This window comes from Coloeus monedula (genome assembly GCF_965178545.1).
Source record: "Coloeus monedula genome assembly, chromosome: 14".
Lineage (NCBI taxonomy): Eukaryota > Metazoa > Chordata > Aves > Passeriformes > Corvidae > Coloeus > Coloeus monedula.
Genome location: NC_138794.1, coordinates 10,870,126 through 10,890,300, shown reverse-complemented (window position 1 = coordinate 10,890,300; position 20,175 = coordinate 10,870,126). Strand labels below are relative to the sequence as shown.

Below are 20,175 nucleotides of genomic sequence, written 5' to 3'. Positions count from 1 at the left end.
CCCTGGTTTTCCCGTATGAGTGCTCCTCTTTTTAAAAACTGTTGAATTCATACATTGACTTCCCAGCTGCCAGGAAGGACCTCTTCTTGGTGGAGCTGGACTAAGCTGTTTGCTGGATGGCTTCACAGCTAGACTTCAGGCTGTTGGTAGAGAAAGAGCTTTACCTGCCCTTCTCCTTGCAATTTTATTTTCAAGTGAACTGCAGAATTTCATTACCCATGGCAGTGGCAGGGCATTGAAGATTTCTGACCTAATTATCTCATTTGCACTGCAAGTAGCAGTAAAATTCATGTGCTGTCAAGGGGACTTCGCTGTGGCAGCTGTAGAGCGGTGGGAGAAAAAGCCTTCATGAAAGGGCTCGTGCAGAGGATTTGGTTCCCACAGTGCAGGCTGGCTCGGGATGTCTGCATGTTCCCAGCTGTACAGGTGCTTTCCTGCAAGACCTGGATGGCTTGAATGAGGTGTAAGTGAGAAGTTACCACGTTCTGGACTCCACTGAGGCCCTTCAAATGCCATTTTTGGGTAATGTTTGTGAAGGTCCAGCTTGGAAGTGGAGTTATTTCTTTGTCAGGACTGTCAAAGATTAATGTTATGTAGAATCTGCCATTTGACTAAGCCTTGTCTACAGAGGCTGTTCAGTTGTGGTGGGTTAAATATAGCAAGTTTCAGTGGTGAGAGCTGCGATAGAGCCAGGTATTTGCACATCATTTCTGAGTCTCTCATAGATTCAGGTCTCTGTATTTATGCCTGGATGTAAGGAATCTTCTGCTGTTTGAGTGAAACAGATCAAAATATTAACTCTAGCTATTCCTACCCTGAAACTTCAGTGAAGTGTTGCTACATCTCTCCTAGGCAAGGAACTTGTGAGGCAGATGTGGTCTAAGTAACACTAAACTGTGTGTAGCAAGAAGGCAAGAAAAAGGAATGTGGGAGTATTTGGTGCCTTGATCATCAGTTGAAGGCAGAGGGATGAGAAAGATCTTTGATGATTAATATCTTTGATCTTGAAGATGATGAAAAATTCAGAAACATTAGCGTGTGCTCCATCCTGGTATAATTTCTTGTGTATTTTTGGGTCTGTATCTCTGTGCTTCCTCTACCTTATGGAAACAGTAACAACCATGGCTAAAAAAGGTTCCCAGGGGTAGTTTGTTTTCAGGTGCTACAGGTGGCTGTCCTTGGGGGGTCTGTAAGAGCTGTTTTTTCTGACCTCCTCTCTAAGCTGTTGTTCAGAGTCATCTTCCAGGTTTCTGTGTGGTTGTGGCTCAGTGGAAGGCAGCGGATTGGTTCCTGTGGCAAAATTGTGACCAGTCACAAAAGCTTGGCAAAATGCTGGCTCCCCCTGGCATGGCGTGAGGGTCTGAGTGTACCTTCCCAGTACTGATGTGTTGTGAAGCCAGCCGGTCTCTCCAAGGCTACTGCTTATTCCTAGCAACCCTCCCTGTGGCTTGTGTATCCAGGCCACTGATTGCTGAGTAAAACAAGTGTGCAAAGTTAAGTAATCCTTGTACATCTTGAGTATTGCTTTCCCTTTCTGTGGTTCCAGATAGCAGCTGGGAGAAAGTTGGTTTGGAAAACAAAGCTGTTAGGAGCTGTTTGTTTAGACACAAGGCAAAATGAAAGTGGAAAACATAATCTGTCTGTCCCCCTCCGCCTCCCACCTTCTTTTTGTTTAAAATGTCCACATGCTATTTACTTTCAATAAACAAAAGATGTTTCTTATAAGCTGGTGTTTACTAGTAGGGGTATGTGATTTATTAGGAAACAGAAATCCCTGCTCGTGCCTATGTTTTCAAACTGAAGCAAGAGTTCATAATTTTATAGACCTTTCAAGAACAGATTTTCTAAAGCAAACAGTGAGGAACTGTTAAATTATAGCCATGTAAAACAACAGTGTAATAGTGTGATTGCTCAGTAGTAATGGCTTTATTGTTCCATCACGAATAGGAGTGGTTTGGGCTGCTGGGAGATAATGTGGCTTTTCTGAGATAGCTTTGGAGCTGATTCAGAGGAGAAGCCCATTTTAGATTATTTTCCTCATGTTAAGGAGATAAGGAGTGCATGGGTATTCCCTTACCCCAGCTTTCTTCCAGGATCAGGGAAGGTGCAGCTTCCAGAAAAGCGACGCAGAGTTCCTCTCTAGAGCCTGAGAGCCACCAGTCTCCCACTGTCCCTCTGAGTTAGACAGGGTGTCACTCCCCCAGCATTTGCTTGGGGTGTTTTTGTGACTTGTTTTCTCTTTAAAGGGAATAGGAGAGCGCTGCATTCTCCCCAGAACCATGAGTAGTGGGGGCTGTGTCTGTGCCTCTTCTCAGTCCTGTCTGAGCTCACAAGCCCTGCAGGACTCCCAGGCAGTGCAGTGTGCAGGCCAGGGGCTTTGGGAATGAGCTGCTGTGGGTGCTGCTGAATTCTTCAAACCCTTGAGCATGAGCAGAAATGTCCTCGGAGTACCTGCCACTGTCATGTCTGGATCCTGTGGAGCCCCAGATTTGTACCTCCTCTACTCCTTGCTTTCCACAGTTTCTCCATGAAGCTTAAGCAAGTTGAGGTGCCAGATGCCTGACCTTACCTCTGTCTTCCACGTGTCTGTCACCTGTGGATGTTGTTGATGGTGAAAATGGCTGTTGGAGGATGGTCTATGCTCCCTCGTGCAGCTCTGACAGCCAGGTGCTGGCACTTTGACACTGCAGGTAGCGAGTGTGAGGCACGAGAGGCTGGGTGGTCTCAGCTGGAGCTCCTGCTTTCTCTAGCCTTGCAGTTCCCGTGTGTGAGGATGCCTCCCTGGAGCCTGAGTGGGATCCCTGACAGATGCATGCATGGTGCCCTGGCCCTCCTCCAGTTCCGAGTAATTGCAGTGACCTCTGCTGAGACACTGTGTGTTGAAAGGGACCCATCTCCTGTGTTTATTCCTTTCTTTCTCCTGGTTCCCAACTTTTGCCTGGTATATCAGGCTCTTTTCTGGCTGCCCTACACATGTGCCTGCTGGAAAACCTTGTAACAGCTTAGTTGGGCTCTTGGAGGAAATTATCTGCGCAAAGAGAGCTGTGATTTGTAATGAAGTGGCTTTACAGTGACATAGTTTTAGTGCTGCAGTGTGTCTCTGCTCATTTTCAGGTTATTCCTGGGCTAAAAATACGGCTCATTAAGACTTCTGAAACAGGATGCAACCATATTTTAAAGGTATTCCTGGGTATTATTACAAAGTGATTTAATTGATACTGCATTTGGAGACCTACTTTATAGGATCTTTTATCTGAAGTGGAAGTTGAGGAAAGAATTAAGTGTGTACGTCTGTGTTTCTGATAGTGAGGATGTGGTGCTGGCATGGAAGGCTGGGAGGGCTTGGGAGCTGGAAGACAGCTTGGGAGCTGCACTGGTGCCTGGTGCTGACTGATCAAAGCCACTGGACTAGCTATTTCCATTTCTGGTCTTCCCTGCCCTCAGACAACAAGAGAGTCAAAACTGCATGGAAAAGAGTTTTACCACCTATTTCATTTGAAGCTGGATGCACTAGAGATGTGTTGAACAAATGGACAGTAGCCTTTCTTCTCCCTGGGGACAGCTTTTACATGGATGGGAAGCTACAGATGGGGCCCAAGGCAGAAATGCAAATAGGCAGGGCTGTGATACGAAGCATTTGGCAGCATCGCAGGCTTAAAAGCTTCGTCCCCACGGCTGCTTGATCCTCCTTTCTCAGTTGTGCTGACACAGCTGGTTGTGGGCTGTACTGTGAACTGTGCAAGTGGAGCTTTGACCTCAAAACTGTGGGATTAGGGCCTTTGCTGCTGGCACTGCGAATCTGGCCCAGCCTGGGCCATCCCAGAGCTGCTTGTGAGAAGCCCTCAGAGATGTACTTGCTGTGGTTACAGCTTTGCAGAGAAGAGCAGCAGTGAGCACAAACAGCTAATTAGTTTTTATAGCCCTCTTTTGTTTGCTTTTGAAGACACGAGTCCTTTGCTTGCTTGCCTGGCTCAGCATGGTGACATTGTCAGCGCGGGTGTGTGAAGCTCCGGTTACATGGGGAGAGTTCAGACAGGTTTGGTTTCAGCACAGATCTTGTCCCCGAGCTGTTCCAGCGCTTTCCTGACAGGAGGCAATAGGTGTCAGAACAGGTTTGGCCCTGTGACTGTGAAAAAAACCAGTGTTGAGGGGCAGATCTCCAGCGGTAATGAGTTCAGTGGTGGGCTGTCTGTTTTTTGTAGATGAAAAGGTCAGATCTGCTGCCTGGGTTATGTAGGAAGGTTTTGTTCTGGAACAGCCTGCTCCTCATGAGCTCCTGTCTCTGCTGAGCTGCCGGGCACTGTTCTAAACGGTGGTTTTCCTACATTTTCCTCATCAGTGAGTGTTGGAGAGGTCACTTTTCCCTACATTTTCCATTGTTGGGTGTTGAAGAACTTGTTTTTTAGGTATGCTCATTTAAGGATGTGAAGTTTTGAGTTTAGATCAGCAACTTGGACAGCTTTAAAACCTCCATGGTTTTGAGCCTGCCCTACTTGGAGTTTGGTTTTAATCACAAGTTTTAACTGAGTCTGTTGAAAACATTCTCAGTGAAACACCCTCTTTTTTTTTCCTCAGAAGCCATTAGCTGTCTTCAAGAAACAATATTTTAATTGAAGCCATGATAAAAGCAGAGCGGCAGCAGTTGTTGTAAAGCTTAATTTATTAAACAGCCTTGTTTTTAATGCAAAAAAAATCTGTAAAGAAAAAAAAGCTATGCGCTTTAAAACTGTCAAAATAAAACCTACAACTTTGAAGTCTTAAAATACTTTGGGAAATGCTGAATGTTTTTGACTGGTTATATGGAACAGCTGAACTGACTTAACTGGAACAAAATTAGAGGCACAAAGAGGTTTTGTTTCCAGAGTGTATTCTTTGCCCTTTGACAGCACTGTCTGGCTGACACTCTTGAGTTAGATATACGGAGCAGGTCACTGTCAGCTTCCCCCCCTTTGGTTAGACTTGCCACATAGCCAACCCCACTGGAACAACAATAGTATGCTTATAAAAGAGCAAAAAATGCAGGATTCAGGGGCAAGAGCAGAATATGAACCTCCCATAACTGCTGGGTTGGTTTTTTTTGAAGGAGTCTGAGTCTCATATTGATGGTGCCACGTGTCAGTGCTGAGTTTGGGGATACCTCAAGCTAGCAGGGCTTTTCCTGGCTGGTGGTTGATGTTGTTTCCCACACAACTAGACCTTCTCAGCATGCTCTTGAAGTAAGAGACTTTTTTCCATGGAAGATGCTCTGAAAGTCTCCCAGTGAACTCTTCCCATATACCCAGCACCTTTCATCACCAAAAGGGTGAGAGGATTTCTGTGCACATGGGGTGTCCCTGGCTTGGTATTGGCACCCTGGCTCTGGGAGGTGCTCACTGTTCTTCTGTCATTCCCGGCTATTTGCATGAAAACAGCCTCTCTGAAAAGTCTGTCTTCTTTTGGGGAAGGGCAGACAGCAGGATGAGATGAGCAGCTGAGAAATGGGGCTCTTGTTTCCATGCAAATATCGTATAAAGAACAAAAGCGGGGGAGAAGCGTGCACGGAGATGGAGTCTGCCAGCAGAAAGGCTCCAGAGTTGTTTTCCATGAGTAGCATCAAGTCCATGTGAATGTAATTTTTACACTGTTGTGGCTGTGGGTCTCGTGGGTGAGTCACAGATGCTGCTTTTGTTTTGGACTTCTTGAGGGCTAAATCCTCCTCTCTGTGGGAATTTTGCTGCTGAATTCACTACCAGAGAATTAGGGCTTTTAGGATCTGCTGCTGGAATGAGTTACTTCTTGTTCCTGAACCTCAGCTTGTACAAGAGGTAGGATGCAAATGAACACAAGAGGTGCCTTGTGTGTCCCTGGCTGTACCACTGTGTCTGGCTCTGAGGATGCTGAGGGCACATTTCACTGGCTGTAGGACTGCACTGTGGTTTCTTTCCCACTGCATGGGAAAGTGCTTACTTCACTTTTCATGGCACCTGAACAGGCTGGGAAGGTGTCAGAGGGTGGGAAGCCCTGCATATCCAATAAGACCACTAGGAAAACAATGTTGTGAGCAGCAGCCTTGCTGGAGTTGACTTTGAAGGTCTTGGGGAGGAGGTGGGACTGGAGATAGGGACAGCCCTGTGATGCGCTTGAATTGATGTGTCAGTGGCAAAGAGGACTTGGGGGCTTGCTGCTATTCACTGCCGCAGGAGCTGGGGTGGTTTAAGACTTGGCTGCTCAGAGCTGCCTGTAGTAGAGGGAACCGGCTTGATAATAAAGGCAACAGGAGTAAATGTACATCTCCCTCCTCCATCACTGCCCCCAGAAAGGCAGAAACCTTCCTTTATTAGCATTCGTGTCCTTTTCACCTACCGGTATTGAGTTGAGTTGCAAGCCAGTTCAATGCTGGAGCAGATGCGCACTGAATTTAGTAACTTGCTTAGAAATAAGTATCAGCAAGATGTCAGAGAGGTTAGGCTCATTATGAGATCTCATTAATTCTGTGAAATACCCTGTAGAGAATATATTAATATTCTGTTGACATATATTAACATATATAATAGTTGTATAATTGTTACTAATAATTATGATAATAATAAGCTTCTTCTCGTAGGCAAGTCAAAATGGATATTCAGAAGTCCCTGTAGGTACTTTTAACTCACAGTTGATGGACAGAGGTGCTGGTGCCTACAGTGTGGTGAGAAGTGCCAGTTCTTGTACCTGCTCCTGCCGGGGAGTAGCGTGAGCCTGGAGGCCAGATTTCACGGGTACAGTTGCTAGTGTTCATCTGTGCTGCTGGGTTGGGTCAGGCGGTTTGGGTCAGGAAGTTCCTATGCTGTTGACTGGAAATTACTGTTTCCTACCCTGGCATTTGCTGCCATTCAGCAGAAGCACCTTAGTTTGCTGTGTGCCTGCTCTTGTGCCATTGCAGTGGTGCAAAAATAAAAGTCACCTTCGGCCTAAAGCATTGGTTTGGAGAAGCCCATTCTGCTTTGCCTTGCAAAGAGATCACTGTCAGTGACAGTCTCATCGGTGGGTCTCCTTTCTTACCAACTCCAGGCTTTTCAGATCCCTACCCTAGACAAGATAAAGGTCTTGGTTATGTGTGTTTTGTGTGCGTAGTTGCCATCGTACTAGGCCAAATCTTGCCATTAGTTCTAACAGAAAACCAGAGGGTGCTCTGATTTTTAAATCATTAAAAGATCTCAAAGACACGTGGAGCTTGAAAGGTTCTGGATTAAAATGTGTTCTCCTGTTTTCTTAAATATAAGACCTGCTAACAAGCACACGGAGACCCACAGCGATTACAATTCAAAGCTTGGTTCAAAGGGTAAAGCTCTTCTTGATTTATTGGAGAACATTACTCTGTGGCATTACTCTGAAAGCCAGATACAGGGTGATGAACCAGCAGGATTATGGCAAAGCAGTAGTATTAAGGATTGTCCAAAGAAAGATTAACTTTTCCAGCCGTCTTTTACTGATGCAAATTGCCACCCTCTGCGTTGCAATAAAGAGCAGAAATAACTAAATATGAAATGCTGACTCGTAAAGGGGAGTAATCTAAAGTGCTTTGTGTTGCAAGATTTCATGAAAATGGTTTTGAAATGTTCTGCTGCGTTTATCTTACAGAGGCCAGTTGTGCCAGCTGGCAGGTGCTCTCGGCAGTGCATCATCCTGGAGTTGTTCGGGGTGGAGCCTGAGCACTGAAACATCCCATCCGGCTCAAAGGGGTCAAAACAGGATTGTTCCCTGTAGTGCCTTTTTCTTCTTTTTCTTCTTCTTTTTTTTTTCAATAAATAAATTTTAAAAGGCTTTGTCCAGTGCAGGTATAAAAGTCTCCAGCTTGGTTTCAGTCTCTTTTTTCTGGGCAACAGTTCCAAATCACTCCCTTCCCTAGCAGGGGGATGGCTCTCTAAAGTACATCTTAGGGTTCCTGGTCTTTAGGATCAATGCAAGTTGTGTTCAGTGAAGGTCTCTTTCATTAAGTCCATATTATACAATGTAAAGGACATTTTTCTTCCTAGTGTGAGCCCATTGCTCTGTGTTGTAGGTAACTTGTATCCTGGTGCCCAGTGTTACAGTTCCTGTTTCCTTTATGAATTGCTCTTTTGCTGCTTCCATTGTTAATCCTTACCTGGTTTATGTTTTTGTGGTATGTTGGGTATTTCTTCTTTTTTTCTTTTTTTTTTTTTTTCAGTAGCCTGCATTAAAGTTATGTGTTCTTTATAGCGGACATCTTGGGCTTGATTTTTTGTTTGTGGTTGTGAAGCATCCGGTACAGTTTTGCAAGACCACCCCGAGCTAAACACTACTGCCTGTAGACCTTGTCCTGCTAAAGCTTAGAGGTTTTGATTTCCCTGAGTTTTGCCAAGACCCTGTTGGGCTAGGTCCAAAAGGTGAATTCAGACACCACCCAGCTTCTCTAGAACTTTGTTTCCAGCTTCAATCCTTGCATCCCCTCCCCTCAGTCTAATTAAACCCTGCTGTAACGAATGCTGTGAAGCCAGCTGCCATGCTTTGGCAGGTAGCAAGCACAGGGCAGCAAAACCTCCAGCTAATCCATCCATGCTATGAAGTCATAAGAATCTTGTTAATTTTTAAAAAGCCCTTGATGCCCACTAATCCAAATCAATTTTCATTTCTTTCATAAAGTCGTGCTTCCATTTAAGCTTCAGCTAAGAATTACAGCTAATTTGTTCGATTTTATAACAGTATAATTGAAAAAGTGATTTTAATGTCCTGGCAACCATATTCCCTTTCTTTGGTTGTTAATGAAAGAATCCATTAAAGTTAAATGATTTGGGCACAGATTCAAGTTGAATCGCCTGAATATTCTAGGGGAGTGTTTCTGACCATCTGCTGCTCTGTCATTGGCATTTGTGTTGTAAATGGGACCGAGAGAAGGACTTCACAGGTCTTGTTCGAACCATTAAGCATAAAATATCATTTTAATTTTCTGATCTCAGTATAAATAGTGGAAATACTCAGGAGAGTTGGGACTGCGCTGGTCTGTGGGATCCTGCACTCATAAATACCGCTGCTGAGCAGTGCTCCCACATCCTTTCCAGGGGATCTTGTGGCTATTTGTATTGATTACAGTACATCATTCAGCAGCGGGTTGTGAGTTCCTTTTAATGACAGGCAAGACAACTCGAAGTGGAGCCTGTGAAGGGTAAAGCACACATGATGGAGAAGTGTTTTTTCCGCTGCCTCGAGTCACATTCTCCGTTTCTGTCTGGCTGTGATTGGAGTGGTGCATCCTAGGGAGGGTTGGTGATCATGAACAGACACAACTAATAAATTAGAGCAGCTGTTGTCAGTGCCTGCCTCCTTTGCAGAGAGCTGTGGTGGGCGAGTTGGGGCTCTGGGGCCAAGCTGGCACTCCAAGCACAAGCCTTGTGTGCCCAAGCAAGGGCAGAGTCAAGGGGCTCATGTCCTTTCTCTGTAACATGCTCTTCCTCTTTCCTTTGCTGCCAAGCTTTCTTGCTGTCCTTGGTGACATGCAACATGCCTGACATGCTGGGAAGCAAAATGGACCATGAACCAGGTCATGAAATTCACTGGACGTGCCTCTGACTCTCACTGGAGGTGGATGAGTCTTTGGGCACACCATTAAAGCTGGAAGCATGCCTGTCTTGCAGTGTGAAAAAAAGAAAATAAGATTACAGGTGGTGTGTTTCTTTTGAAATTGTAAAGTGTAGCCCAAGTTTCTGGAGGTCTTTAAAATGAGGGAGGAGCAGGATGGGCTCTGATAAAGCTTGCTCCACAGCTTTACACTGCATTTTGTGGATAAAATTTTGAGTTACAAAGGCTAAAGAATTATCAGGTAGAGAGGACAGGATGTATTAGCTGGGAAGTTTGGCTGCTAGATTCAGACTTGGAGTGGGGACACTGTTTCAATCCTCTTTGGCTTTTCCCAAGGTTTAGCATTGGGTATACTGCCTTTTCTTTTCTTTTTTTTTTTTTTTTTTTAGATACTGTAGGGTGATGAGAACTTGACTGATAAAATATTTGCTGTTGGAACTGAACATTTTTCAATTTAACGTATTCATATTTGTATCTTTGGAATATGCAAAGTCCATGACCCAGGGGAAAAGAGCTCCAAAACACTCTTAAACTGTAGCCCACAGGTGAAGGATTTTTGTGTTTTTATTTGGCAGTATTAATTTCTGGTTAAGTGACTATTCTCAAGAGGGATGATACTGAAGCTTGTATCATACTGCATACTTTTAGCTTTCTCAGGCATGAAGAGATGAAAGTATATCCTAAAAATATGCTAAACTGAAACAGTTGAAGTATAAAAATAGGTAATGTTGTAACAGATGTTGTTTCAGACTCCTCTGTGTCATTTGCAGATAAAGTGTATGTATGATGAAGTAAAATCAGGAACTTGTGCATCTCACAAAAGCAAAATAACTGGTTTTCCTTTCCAACATCAGTGAAAAATGCAGGAAGTCAGTATGTGTTTAAATGGGTGTCGGTGAGATCATGCAAATCCAAGGCAGTCGTTTTAGTCTGCAAATCTCAAGCTTATTCAGCCCAGACCCTCAGCAGCACAATTACAGTCACTGCAGCAAAAGGGCCTTCTGATGTTAACACCAGCAGATAACAAAAATAGCATTTAATAACTTTCATTAGAGTTAGTGTTTCTAGGGCTTTGGGGCTTTGCTCTTTCAAATAATTTAAATAATTTGCAGGTACAAGCTGCTGTGCCAGACTGTCCATCTGATTCTCTCTCTGATCAGAGCATATTAATGCACTTGTTTGATGGTCTGTTACCAATAATTACCTTGGATTGCATTAGGAGCATTTCCAGCGTTGCAGCTGGTCTGTATTTTTCACTAAGTGTATTTCAGGGCCCAATTACAGGACTCTGATGTGTTATTGTTCCAGTGCGCTTGTTCAGGCTTGTAATTTTAATGTGCCTCCACACTGTAAATCTCTGAATGCAAACCCAAGGCTGTCCTGAGTTTCCTATGCATCCCGTGCCTGTGGCAGCTTCTGCAGGGATCGTCTCAGCTGTTCCTGTTTGGCTTTTTAGGAAGGGAAGGATGAGGGCTGGGAGATGGACACTGCTTTGGAGATGTTTACAGAGTGAAGCCTGAGGTTTGGTGCATCATGTGCTTGGCATGGAGCAGCTGGGAAAGGCACAGGAACAGCTCAATCCTCCCTGGGTTGGGCAGTGTGGGGATTGTGGAGAGGTTTTCAGGGATTTTAGTGTTTAAGGCACTTCGGCACCTTGAGCATCCTTCAGTGCAAGGGAGGCTGACCTTTATATTGCTATACACAGGGACACCTCTCCCTGTTCTGCTGTGAGACACCTTGAGGAGAAGACCTGGAAAAGGCTGAGTTTAGCAAATCTGGATTTTGAAGTTCTAGACTTCATCTGCCTTCAGAAACCTTTCTGGGGTCAGAGAGGAGAAATACAAAAGCTTAACCTTTGCAGAAGTCAAGCACTTTACTGTTATAATTGCCATTGACAGTTCAACATGATGAATAGATTATTACTGCTATTGATTTGTTTCATCTTTCTGGACCATTTGTTGCACGGGATACATCAGAATAACACACATCTCAATGAGAATGAGCTTGATCTTGAGAGCTGATATGGTGTTTGTCCCTGTCTGTTAGGCATCATCTGTAGACAGATATTTGGGCAAATCTGATGCTTCTGTGGAAGCATGAGAGCACATAGCCCTTTCTAGAAATTGATTGGCATTTTACTTAGGTTAGAGTTTCCAGGGCTGCGTGGGTTAGTGGCTTTGATGGTCTTGGGTGGCTGAAATGAGCAGCTTCAGTTGACTTCAGTGTTAGGAGCATCTTCAAAAATACTTCCATGGGGACCTTTTCAGCTGTTTTATTTCCTTGGTGTTTTCCTTGGTGTATATTTATACACAAAGGTATTCACTTCCCCATGTGAAGAAAATTAATTCAATCCCATCCCAAACCAGCACATCTATTTATTGTAATTACGGCTTTAGATTATATCATTCTTTCCTGCTATGGCCCATAAACAGTGATGCAGTGTTGCACGTGTTTTAGATGTTTCTTTCATGCCATCCCTTTTGCTTTCTTATTTTGAACTGGGAATTTGAACAGGACAAAGGCCAGAGGCTCATGCCCAGCATTGTTCTTCAGGGAGAATTGCATGCTCCAGCTTTCCCTGCCAGTACTCCATCCTGGGTCCAGATGTGTGCTAGGACTTGAGGAGCACCACCAGGCCAAAGCTGGGGAGTGACCAGGACACTGTACATACACCATGACTGCAGCTGGATCTATGCAGGGTGAGAGGGGATTGCTCCTGGCATGGCCTCTTACCCAGCCCGTTGACATGGGGACAATGTGACACTCTCCACATGCTGCCTCTTGCTGCCTGCAGTGCTGGGCTGGCACCCAGCTGCTCATGAATGGCAGGGATCAGCTTAGTGACAGGGGATGATCTGAGAGTCCCTTGCTGCCAGCTGGATAGATACTCCTGCAGCAGTGGGACATGCTGCATTATTAAATAAACCGTCTAGGTTGTTTACATGCAGAATTAGGATAAGGTTGGCTTCCCACTGGTGAACACTGCTCAGCACTGGAACTGCTCCATTGTGCCTGGATATCGAGTCTTAATGAAATGGTCTTTTCAGCAGCTCTGGAGATTAGTTTTAGGAGCCTTCTGTTCCAGAGAGGCTTAATGGGTGTTGAATGTGTAACTTTCTTATTCGTGTTGCTGTTACAAGGTAGAAAGTTCCAGTAACATCTGGTAACTGAATAGGGAATGTAGGGATCTTGACCCTTCTGTCTCACAGGCCTCCTTTACGGTTGAGTGGAAGAATGTTTTCTGTTTTATTGTGCCATGGGGAGGCTGAACAAGTGATGCACAAGGGGATTTAGGTGCCCAGCTCCTCTTTCAGCCTCCCATTCTGCAGAGATCATGGGAGTGGGGTGCTCCAAGCCCAGAGCTCCTCCGGTTCTCCTTTCAGTGCTGATGTTGCCGAGCACCCAGCATGCAGACTGTCAGAGACCTTCATCCAGATTTCTTTCTGGGTCACCACTTGCCAAGTGCAATTGCCCTAAAAACAGACTGAGACCAAGCTATTGACTTGTAATTGTCAATGCATAAAGTTTCCAAGAAGAAAGAGAGCTTTGTGTTGCTTTAATGGGGACACACTGAAGTATAGTCACTCTTTGAATTAGACAATGGGAACGTAAAGATTTTCTACAGCTCTAAGAGCCTCTGAAGAGCATCGGCAGAAGGTTACATTAAACAGAACAATGGCACAGTAGTTGGCTTGCTGAGAGGTAGGAAGACCCTTTGGAAGGAGTAACTTCACTTTTCTTCAGTGCTGTTCACTCCCAATTAAATAAGATTAATTGTGCTGTTGAGTTCCACGGGTTCAACATCCAAAATAAATACATAAATTAAGGCAGGCGACAGTGCAGAGGCTCAAATGCAGTTTGAATTCCTGCCACCTCCTGTGGGATGTGAAGGGGAGAGCGGAGCCCTTTCCTCTTACGGCCTGATATCCCACAGAACACACACGACGACTGAGCGCTCTGCTTGCCTTGCCTGAGCCACTTGCCTTGCTCCTGGGAAGGTTTTCTTTGGCTGGATCTCTGCAAGGTGCACAAGCCAGTTTCAAAGTGCCAGATGTGTGTGGAATAGGAAACGTGCTGGCCAGGCTCCAGGCTGTGGGACCTGCAGCACAACAGCGGCTCCCCAGGAAAATCTCTGGCTGCCAAGAATTAGAAGTGATGTCAGCTCTGGAAGTGTGTCAGATTAGAAACCCTTGTACTTTGCTCCCTGTGAAGTATTAATCTCCCAAGGCCTGTGCTGTAATGGGTCTTGTCTGGCTTGGCTCAGCTCTCTTTGTTTTGGGCTGGGACTGTTTGAGGGGTTTCACAGGAAGGCACTGGAGGCTGTCAGTGGTTTGGCTGCTTTGGGCTGGGTGTCCTTGAGCTGCTCCTGGGGCCTCTCTCAGCTATGCTAAAGATGGGCCTCCCCTGCCTTGAATTGAAGGTCTGAGCCTTGGAATTGTTGAGTGGGCTGGGGTTTGTAGGCGTGGTTGTGCCTTGGGATCTTGTGTGTGCCTAAATGTCTTCGGCTTTCCACAGCTGAATGAGTTTCTTGAAGAGAAGATAGAATTGATGGAGATGTGCTGTCAGTCTCTTATGGACCTTACTTGGGGATTGTGGATCAGGTGATTTCAGCTGTGCTAGAAAAGAAGCATAGATATGCCAGTGCACTGAATCCGTTTTGGTTTATGCCTGAATGTTTTGTTTCCACGGTAATTACTAAACCACGACTTGTTCTCCTCCACACAAAGCCATTTGTCTCCTGTTGAACAGTAACCTTTTATTTGCTCGTGGTGTGTAGCAGAGCTCAAGGACATGTTTACTGCTGATAGCCAAAATTTCACCAGAGCAAGCATCTCCCTTGTCTAGGTTTTTCCACCTTGATTTAAGTGGTTAAACCTCAGAAAAGGGGAGGGAAATAGCCCTGTGTGCAAGGATACAGGTGGGGGTTTGTGCTGTTTTTAGTCATGGAGTGAAGGCTCCCAACTCTGTGGGCTTGGAGTATTGCATGTCCTGGATGTAAAATCACTGCTGTGAGGGTCTCACCTCTGTCCAAGTAATTGCATTGTCAGGAATCTTATCGACCTCGCTGTGTTGCTCGCTCACACTTCACCTGCTTAGTTATAGATTTGAAATTAAAACCCAACAGAATCCATTCTTTTTCCTCTTTACTCAGTGGTGCATTGGGCTATTCCTGCCTCCCTTTGATGTTGGGGAGAGGAGATGATAGGAGTGTGGTTTGGCTGGACGCTGAGATGTGTGATTTGGGAAGGGCTGTTGGCTGGTTTAATGTGGATTTTCAGATGCCTGCCTTGGATCTGAACTCAGGCTGGCAGGGGCTATGCACCTATGGAGGGCAGAGGACAGCTTTGTGCCTTGAAGATTTGACAACCTTTATTCATTTGAAACGCCCTGGTTTTTTATGCCACTCAACAGGAGACTTTTAAATTTACTTCACTGGGCCTGGATGCCGGAGGTGGATGGATGGCTGATGGAAATGAGGAAATAGATGGGAGAAAAGGAACATTTTCTCCTGGGCTGTTGTTATGCACAATGTAGCCTAGGGGTTAGCAACATGGGGGAGGGTGAAAAAACCCTGCAGAACCTGGGTCAGAAATTTTCATGGGAACAAAATGCTTTTAACTTGCTACATAGAAGACCCTTCGTTCCAGGTCATGCTCTGTGTTTGAATACATCTGCTTTCCCCCAGAACTCTGTGTATGTGAATGTACAAGCATGTCATGTGTATCTACAAGTGAGTGTGTGAATGTGCACATACATTTATGATCTTAGAGCCATTACTGCCCACCTTGGAATAGCTCAGCAGTTGAAACTACTTCCAGGAGGAGTCAAAAGCAAAAAGCTGTCTGGCTCCAAAGCAGAGGTCTGTAGCTGGAACACCTGCCTGGGACGGATGTGTAAAAAGCTCTTCTGGCTCCTGCCTTGGAAGCCCACCTTGACTACATTCATTACAGCATCACCTCCAGCAGGTAAGAGGGTGGAGGTTAACAGGAGGCTGTATGAGCACGTGGCTCTGTGCTTAAACAGGGTCCTATCCATTTCTGTCACTATAGGATGAAGAGTGGAGGTTGGAAATAGTCAGCAGCTTCTGTAAGCACTTAACATTCCTGATTTCATTTGTCTTTGATCTCACTTGGACTAATTTTACTCTCTTCTGATCCCTTCCCTTGAAGGGGCTTTTATCTCGTTGTCAGGCTTGCTAATTTAGTGCGGTGTTTTGAACCAGACCTCCTCCTACATTTCCAGAGCCTGGAAGGTATTTTTTCCTTAATCAGGAAGTGTTTATGCAGTTCTTTGAACATCTTGGGACAAAAGTCATACTGGGGCTTTTTGCAATGCCAGGTCTGCACCCTGGACCCTGCTGCTCAACCTCTGTATGTGCAAATGGCTTGTCACCAAAAGCCTGCAGTATTTTGGGGGCCGAAAGGGCAAGAAGGAGGACTGGATGATTCGGGACAGGTCAGAGCAGTCTGGTGTTGGGTGGGAGCTTCATTTGCCCAGCTCAAGACCTTCCCAGGCTGTGTTAAATAACAAACAAGAAGGGGTGGTCACATGTGTTTGACCAACCAAGCAGAAGCTTGGATCCAGGTAGGTTTTGACTTTGGGGAGAAGAGCTGGGTGATTTAGGGCTGTAGAAACATCACCACATGTTTTTGAAAAGAAATACTTCTTTTTGCCCTGATGGAAAGTATGTTCTGTTCTTATTCTGCTGCAAGTAGGTTGAGCTGACTTTTTAAGGAATTGAAGTTTGAGAGGCTGATAATTGCTTCTTACTATGGGAAGCTGTGCTGCAGATCTCTTCTCTCTTCCTGGCTGTCCCCTCGCACTTCACCTTTGGAAAAGGAATAGTATTTTCAGCAAAGTGCCATTCTAATTGCTGTCTGAAGAAGCTAGAAAATAGGACAGATACACAGGCTGTGTTTCCCTAAGAGATGAGCAGGAACTTCTAAAAATTACAAGTGTAAGGAAAGGCAAATAATGAAGACTTTACTCAACAAAGTTTCAAGTATTTTGGAATAAGCTCTGTGTCACATATCACAGCCTTTGCTGTAGCAGCCCTGCCTCCACAGAGGTGGTGTGTACACACAGGCTGGCTGAGCCCTCAAGACATTCTGCCGGCAGCAGCTGCTATAGGGACATCCCTCTGGAGAAGTATCTGTGTCCCTGCTTTTCCATGGATGAGGATTCTCACGTGAATGGGGGTTCTCGTGACAGCATCTGAGTGTGCCTCCTGTCCCGAGCTCAGCTGAATTTTCTCCAGCTGTTAACCCTCTCCTGTGCTTGTCTATGTCACCTGTACAGGTATTTAGTGTGCTAAATTTCTCACTACTTCATACAGTTTTTTGGTACCAGCTGTCTTGCATGAAAGGTTTCCAGAGGCAATGTCTTTCCAGTACATCTGGGGCAGCCTTTCAACTCAGCTTCATGTTCCCCTGCTTCTATCCTCCTGGGGAGCCACTGAGTTCTGTAGCTTGCTGTGATCCTCAAAGGACCAATCTACCCTAGGAGGCATGAATGGGCAGAATTGCCCTTACCTCAGGAGGACACTTGGTGGCATTTGCCTGACCTGGACCTGCCACGGCAGTGCTGGCTGACAAATCCAGAAATTCCATTGTGGTGTGTGCACAGTGGGAGCTCGGTGATGCCTGCTGCTTCTGGCTGTGCTTTCTCTGTGCAGAGTGTGAGATAGCAGCATGCGGGAAAACGCTAAATCCAGGGACTTGCAGATAGCTCTGTGCTGGCAGTGGCTGCCTCCTTGTCACGGAGTACAGTAGCTGGCTGTTGTGCTGACTGTGACATGGACATCTCTGCATCTTGCTGGAATTTGGGGACTGGGAGATTGCCCCCTGGATGTCCTAGTGAAGGTGACAGAAGAGGGTCTGTTCTGTCCCATAACAATGGCAATCAACAGGCAGGGTTTTTGTAAGGCCTCCTTGTCACTAAAGGGACAGAGCTGGCCAAAACCAAGTTCTCAGTGGTCATTGTACAGCAGAGGTGTCAAACCTCACAAGTTCCCATCCCCACAGGCACCAAATCAGCCACACGTGGGGATGGAATTAAGCCCTTCCTTCCAGGGACACCTGCGGTTTCCAGCACACGCCATGAAATAATTCCATCTCCCTGCATATGTAATTTTGCGTGTCATTGCCCCTAATTGCATGCTTAACACACACTCTTTTAAAGTGCAGCCCTTTTATCAGCAGTAGGTAGTAGCAGGTTTAATAGGGTGTTTGAATTCCTATAAAATTAATCTGTAGCCTTCTGTGATAGGAGACAGGCAAGGAGCCATGTGGTTCATATCCAGTGTTGATAAACTTGTTATAGAGGCAGGAAACATTTCTGATTGGAGCAGTGACAAAATAATTTGGAGCGGAGCCATAAAAAGAGTGGATGGTGATGGTTTGAGCGCAGCAGAGATTGAAATTGCTGGTGTGTGGAAGCAGTGCTGCCAGCTAACATTGACTTAGTGTCTCTGGAGAACTCTAACGGCAAATGCATTTTATTAATGGTAATATTCTTTTAGGAAATGCTGAGCATTGTTTCAGAGGTGGAGCTCCCCTCGAGTACGTGGGTTTGGAAGTCAGCCAGACTGAGATGTTCAGCTGAGCTTGTTGCTGGTCACTGCTCTGGCCTCTGGCTGCAGCAGCAAGGTTGCCTAAGGGCATGTGCTGGGTACTGTCTGCAAACAATTGGAATATCCTTTTTTTAGTGGGGAAAATGCATCCATCTATTCTCACTCTGGATTCACCTGTATGGGATAAAATGCTCAGAGACATCAGGTCATGTTTTTAACCGTTCTTTTGTTGTCTTTCCTTTGAAATGTGTTTCCCAGAACATGAACATCAGTGGGAGTTGCTGCTTTCCCAGCTGGACTTGAGCTCTTACTGCCAGTAAGAGGGGGAACTGCTCTAATTAGGTTGTGGTCATTGGCATTGACGTGCCACATGGGGCTTGGATACTTTTCTTTGCACTTAATTGTCTTGTGGGGGTTGATGAGCCTTGGAGGAGGCTCTGATGTGCAGATGAGAGGGGAGCCTGCCAGGGCAGCCGTGGCAGATTGGGGTCCTTACTGCATCTTTGGTGCTTGCTCTTACTGTTACCACGTCTTCACCTCCTTCCAGCTGCTTTCTGCTTGAATCCAGTGTGGAAACAAGTGTGGACAACAGGGGTGGCTGCTTGGCCCATTGGGGCAGAAATGGTGCAGGTTGTACAGCCGTAGGGATGGGGGATGGAGAATGCAGAGCAGAGAATGCAGAGGAGTCACGGGCAGTGCTGGTCACCCAACAGGGCTGGTTTTCACCTGGTACCTCCAGCCACAGTTCCTTCGCTGTGTAAAACTGGGATGTGATTCATCAAGGAAAGCAACCCCCACTGCACACTGTCTTTTCTTTGCAGGGAGGCTGTCGGAAGGGGGTTCTCTGGAGCTGAGCTGTAGTGCTGGTCCTGCAAAGGTGATACTGGAGCCAAACCAGGTGGTGATTTTGGACTGTAACCTGACCCCTGTTGAGCAAGTGATCAATATCACATGGAAGAAGAATGGGTTTCCATTAGTGGAGCAGGAACATCTCCACGTGCTTCCAAATGGATCGCTCTTCATCTCATCCCAGGCTGTGGCAAAGGACAGTAAATATCCCGAGAGGGCTGTTGCTGAGGGTAATTACTCCTGTGTGTCTCACAGCTCCCTAGGGACTGTCACCAGTCAAACAGCTGCAGTCAGATTTTCAAGTAAGTATTCTGGGGGTTTTGTTGATTTTCTTTCTTTCTTTTTCCTCCTGGTATTTATACAGAAATCTGCTTCCCCAGGAGCTTGAAATAAAATGTCTGGGAAATAAAACCGTAATAATGGTGTATAGGTGGGATTGGGCATAGTCCACAAATAAGCAGTGGTGTCTTCCTGTTATCCCAGTGTTAACATCCTGTGTAACTCTCCCAGGTAAGTGACATCAACTATGAATTAAAAACAGGACCCTCCTCTCTCCAAAAGATAGTGCTTGTTTTTGCAGAGAACTTCAGAGCCCTGAGTGCAGCACCCCGTGCTTGGCGAGGTGGCTGTTGGGGGGTCTGGCTATGACAGCCTGTGAGGTGAATATCTCTTTGTATGGAAGAGGTGAAAGAAAGGGTTCTTCAGGGCAGTTTTTGTTTGGATCGAGAAGGACACTCCAAGATCTGAACTGCTGAATATCCACACAGAGTTTGAGAATAAAATTCCTTTGTATTCAGGGTTGACTCCTGGGGCTATTTTAAGTGAGTGCAAATAAATGATTCCTTGACCTACCAAATAGCTGAGGCTAGAAAATAGTACAAATACAGTAACACTTTTCTCTAGTACAGTGACTTGTGTAAATGTTGCTGAAAACAGCTGCACAGCACACCATGGGAGCTGTGGGGGGTGAAGGTGCAGAGAGAATGTCCTGGCAGTCCCTTTGCAATGGGACGTTTTTAGGCTCTGGTACCCCAGACGGGGCCATCTAGGTTTGGCCAAGTGAGTGTTTCAGTCTGTGAGCACTGTGCTATAAAACCAGAACTGCTGGTGAAGCTTTGCCGGATCAGGGGAAAATCTTTGACCTTTGCAGCATGTCCTCCTTTTCTGCTCAGAAAATGTTTAGCATGCAGTCAGACATC

The 20,175-nt window shown here is 45.7% G+C and overlaps 1 protein-coding gene across 1 annotated transcript in view; it reads left to right on the top strand.

Moving 5' to 3' along the window:
* IGDCC4 (immunoglobulin superfamily DCC subclass member 4) overlaps positions 1–20,175 on the top strand; it is a gene marked incomplete at both ends in the record, with an annotated part of 84,197 nt that overhangs the window by 11,251 nt on the left and 52,771 nt on the right. Inside the window, one exon of the mRNA XM_082290599.1 lies at positions 18,949–19,278. Within this exon, the coding sequence (XP_082146725.1) occupies positions 18,949–19,278 (330 nt within the window). The remainder of the gene's footprint in view (positions 1–18,948; positions 19,279–20,175) is intronic.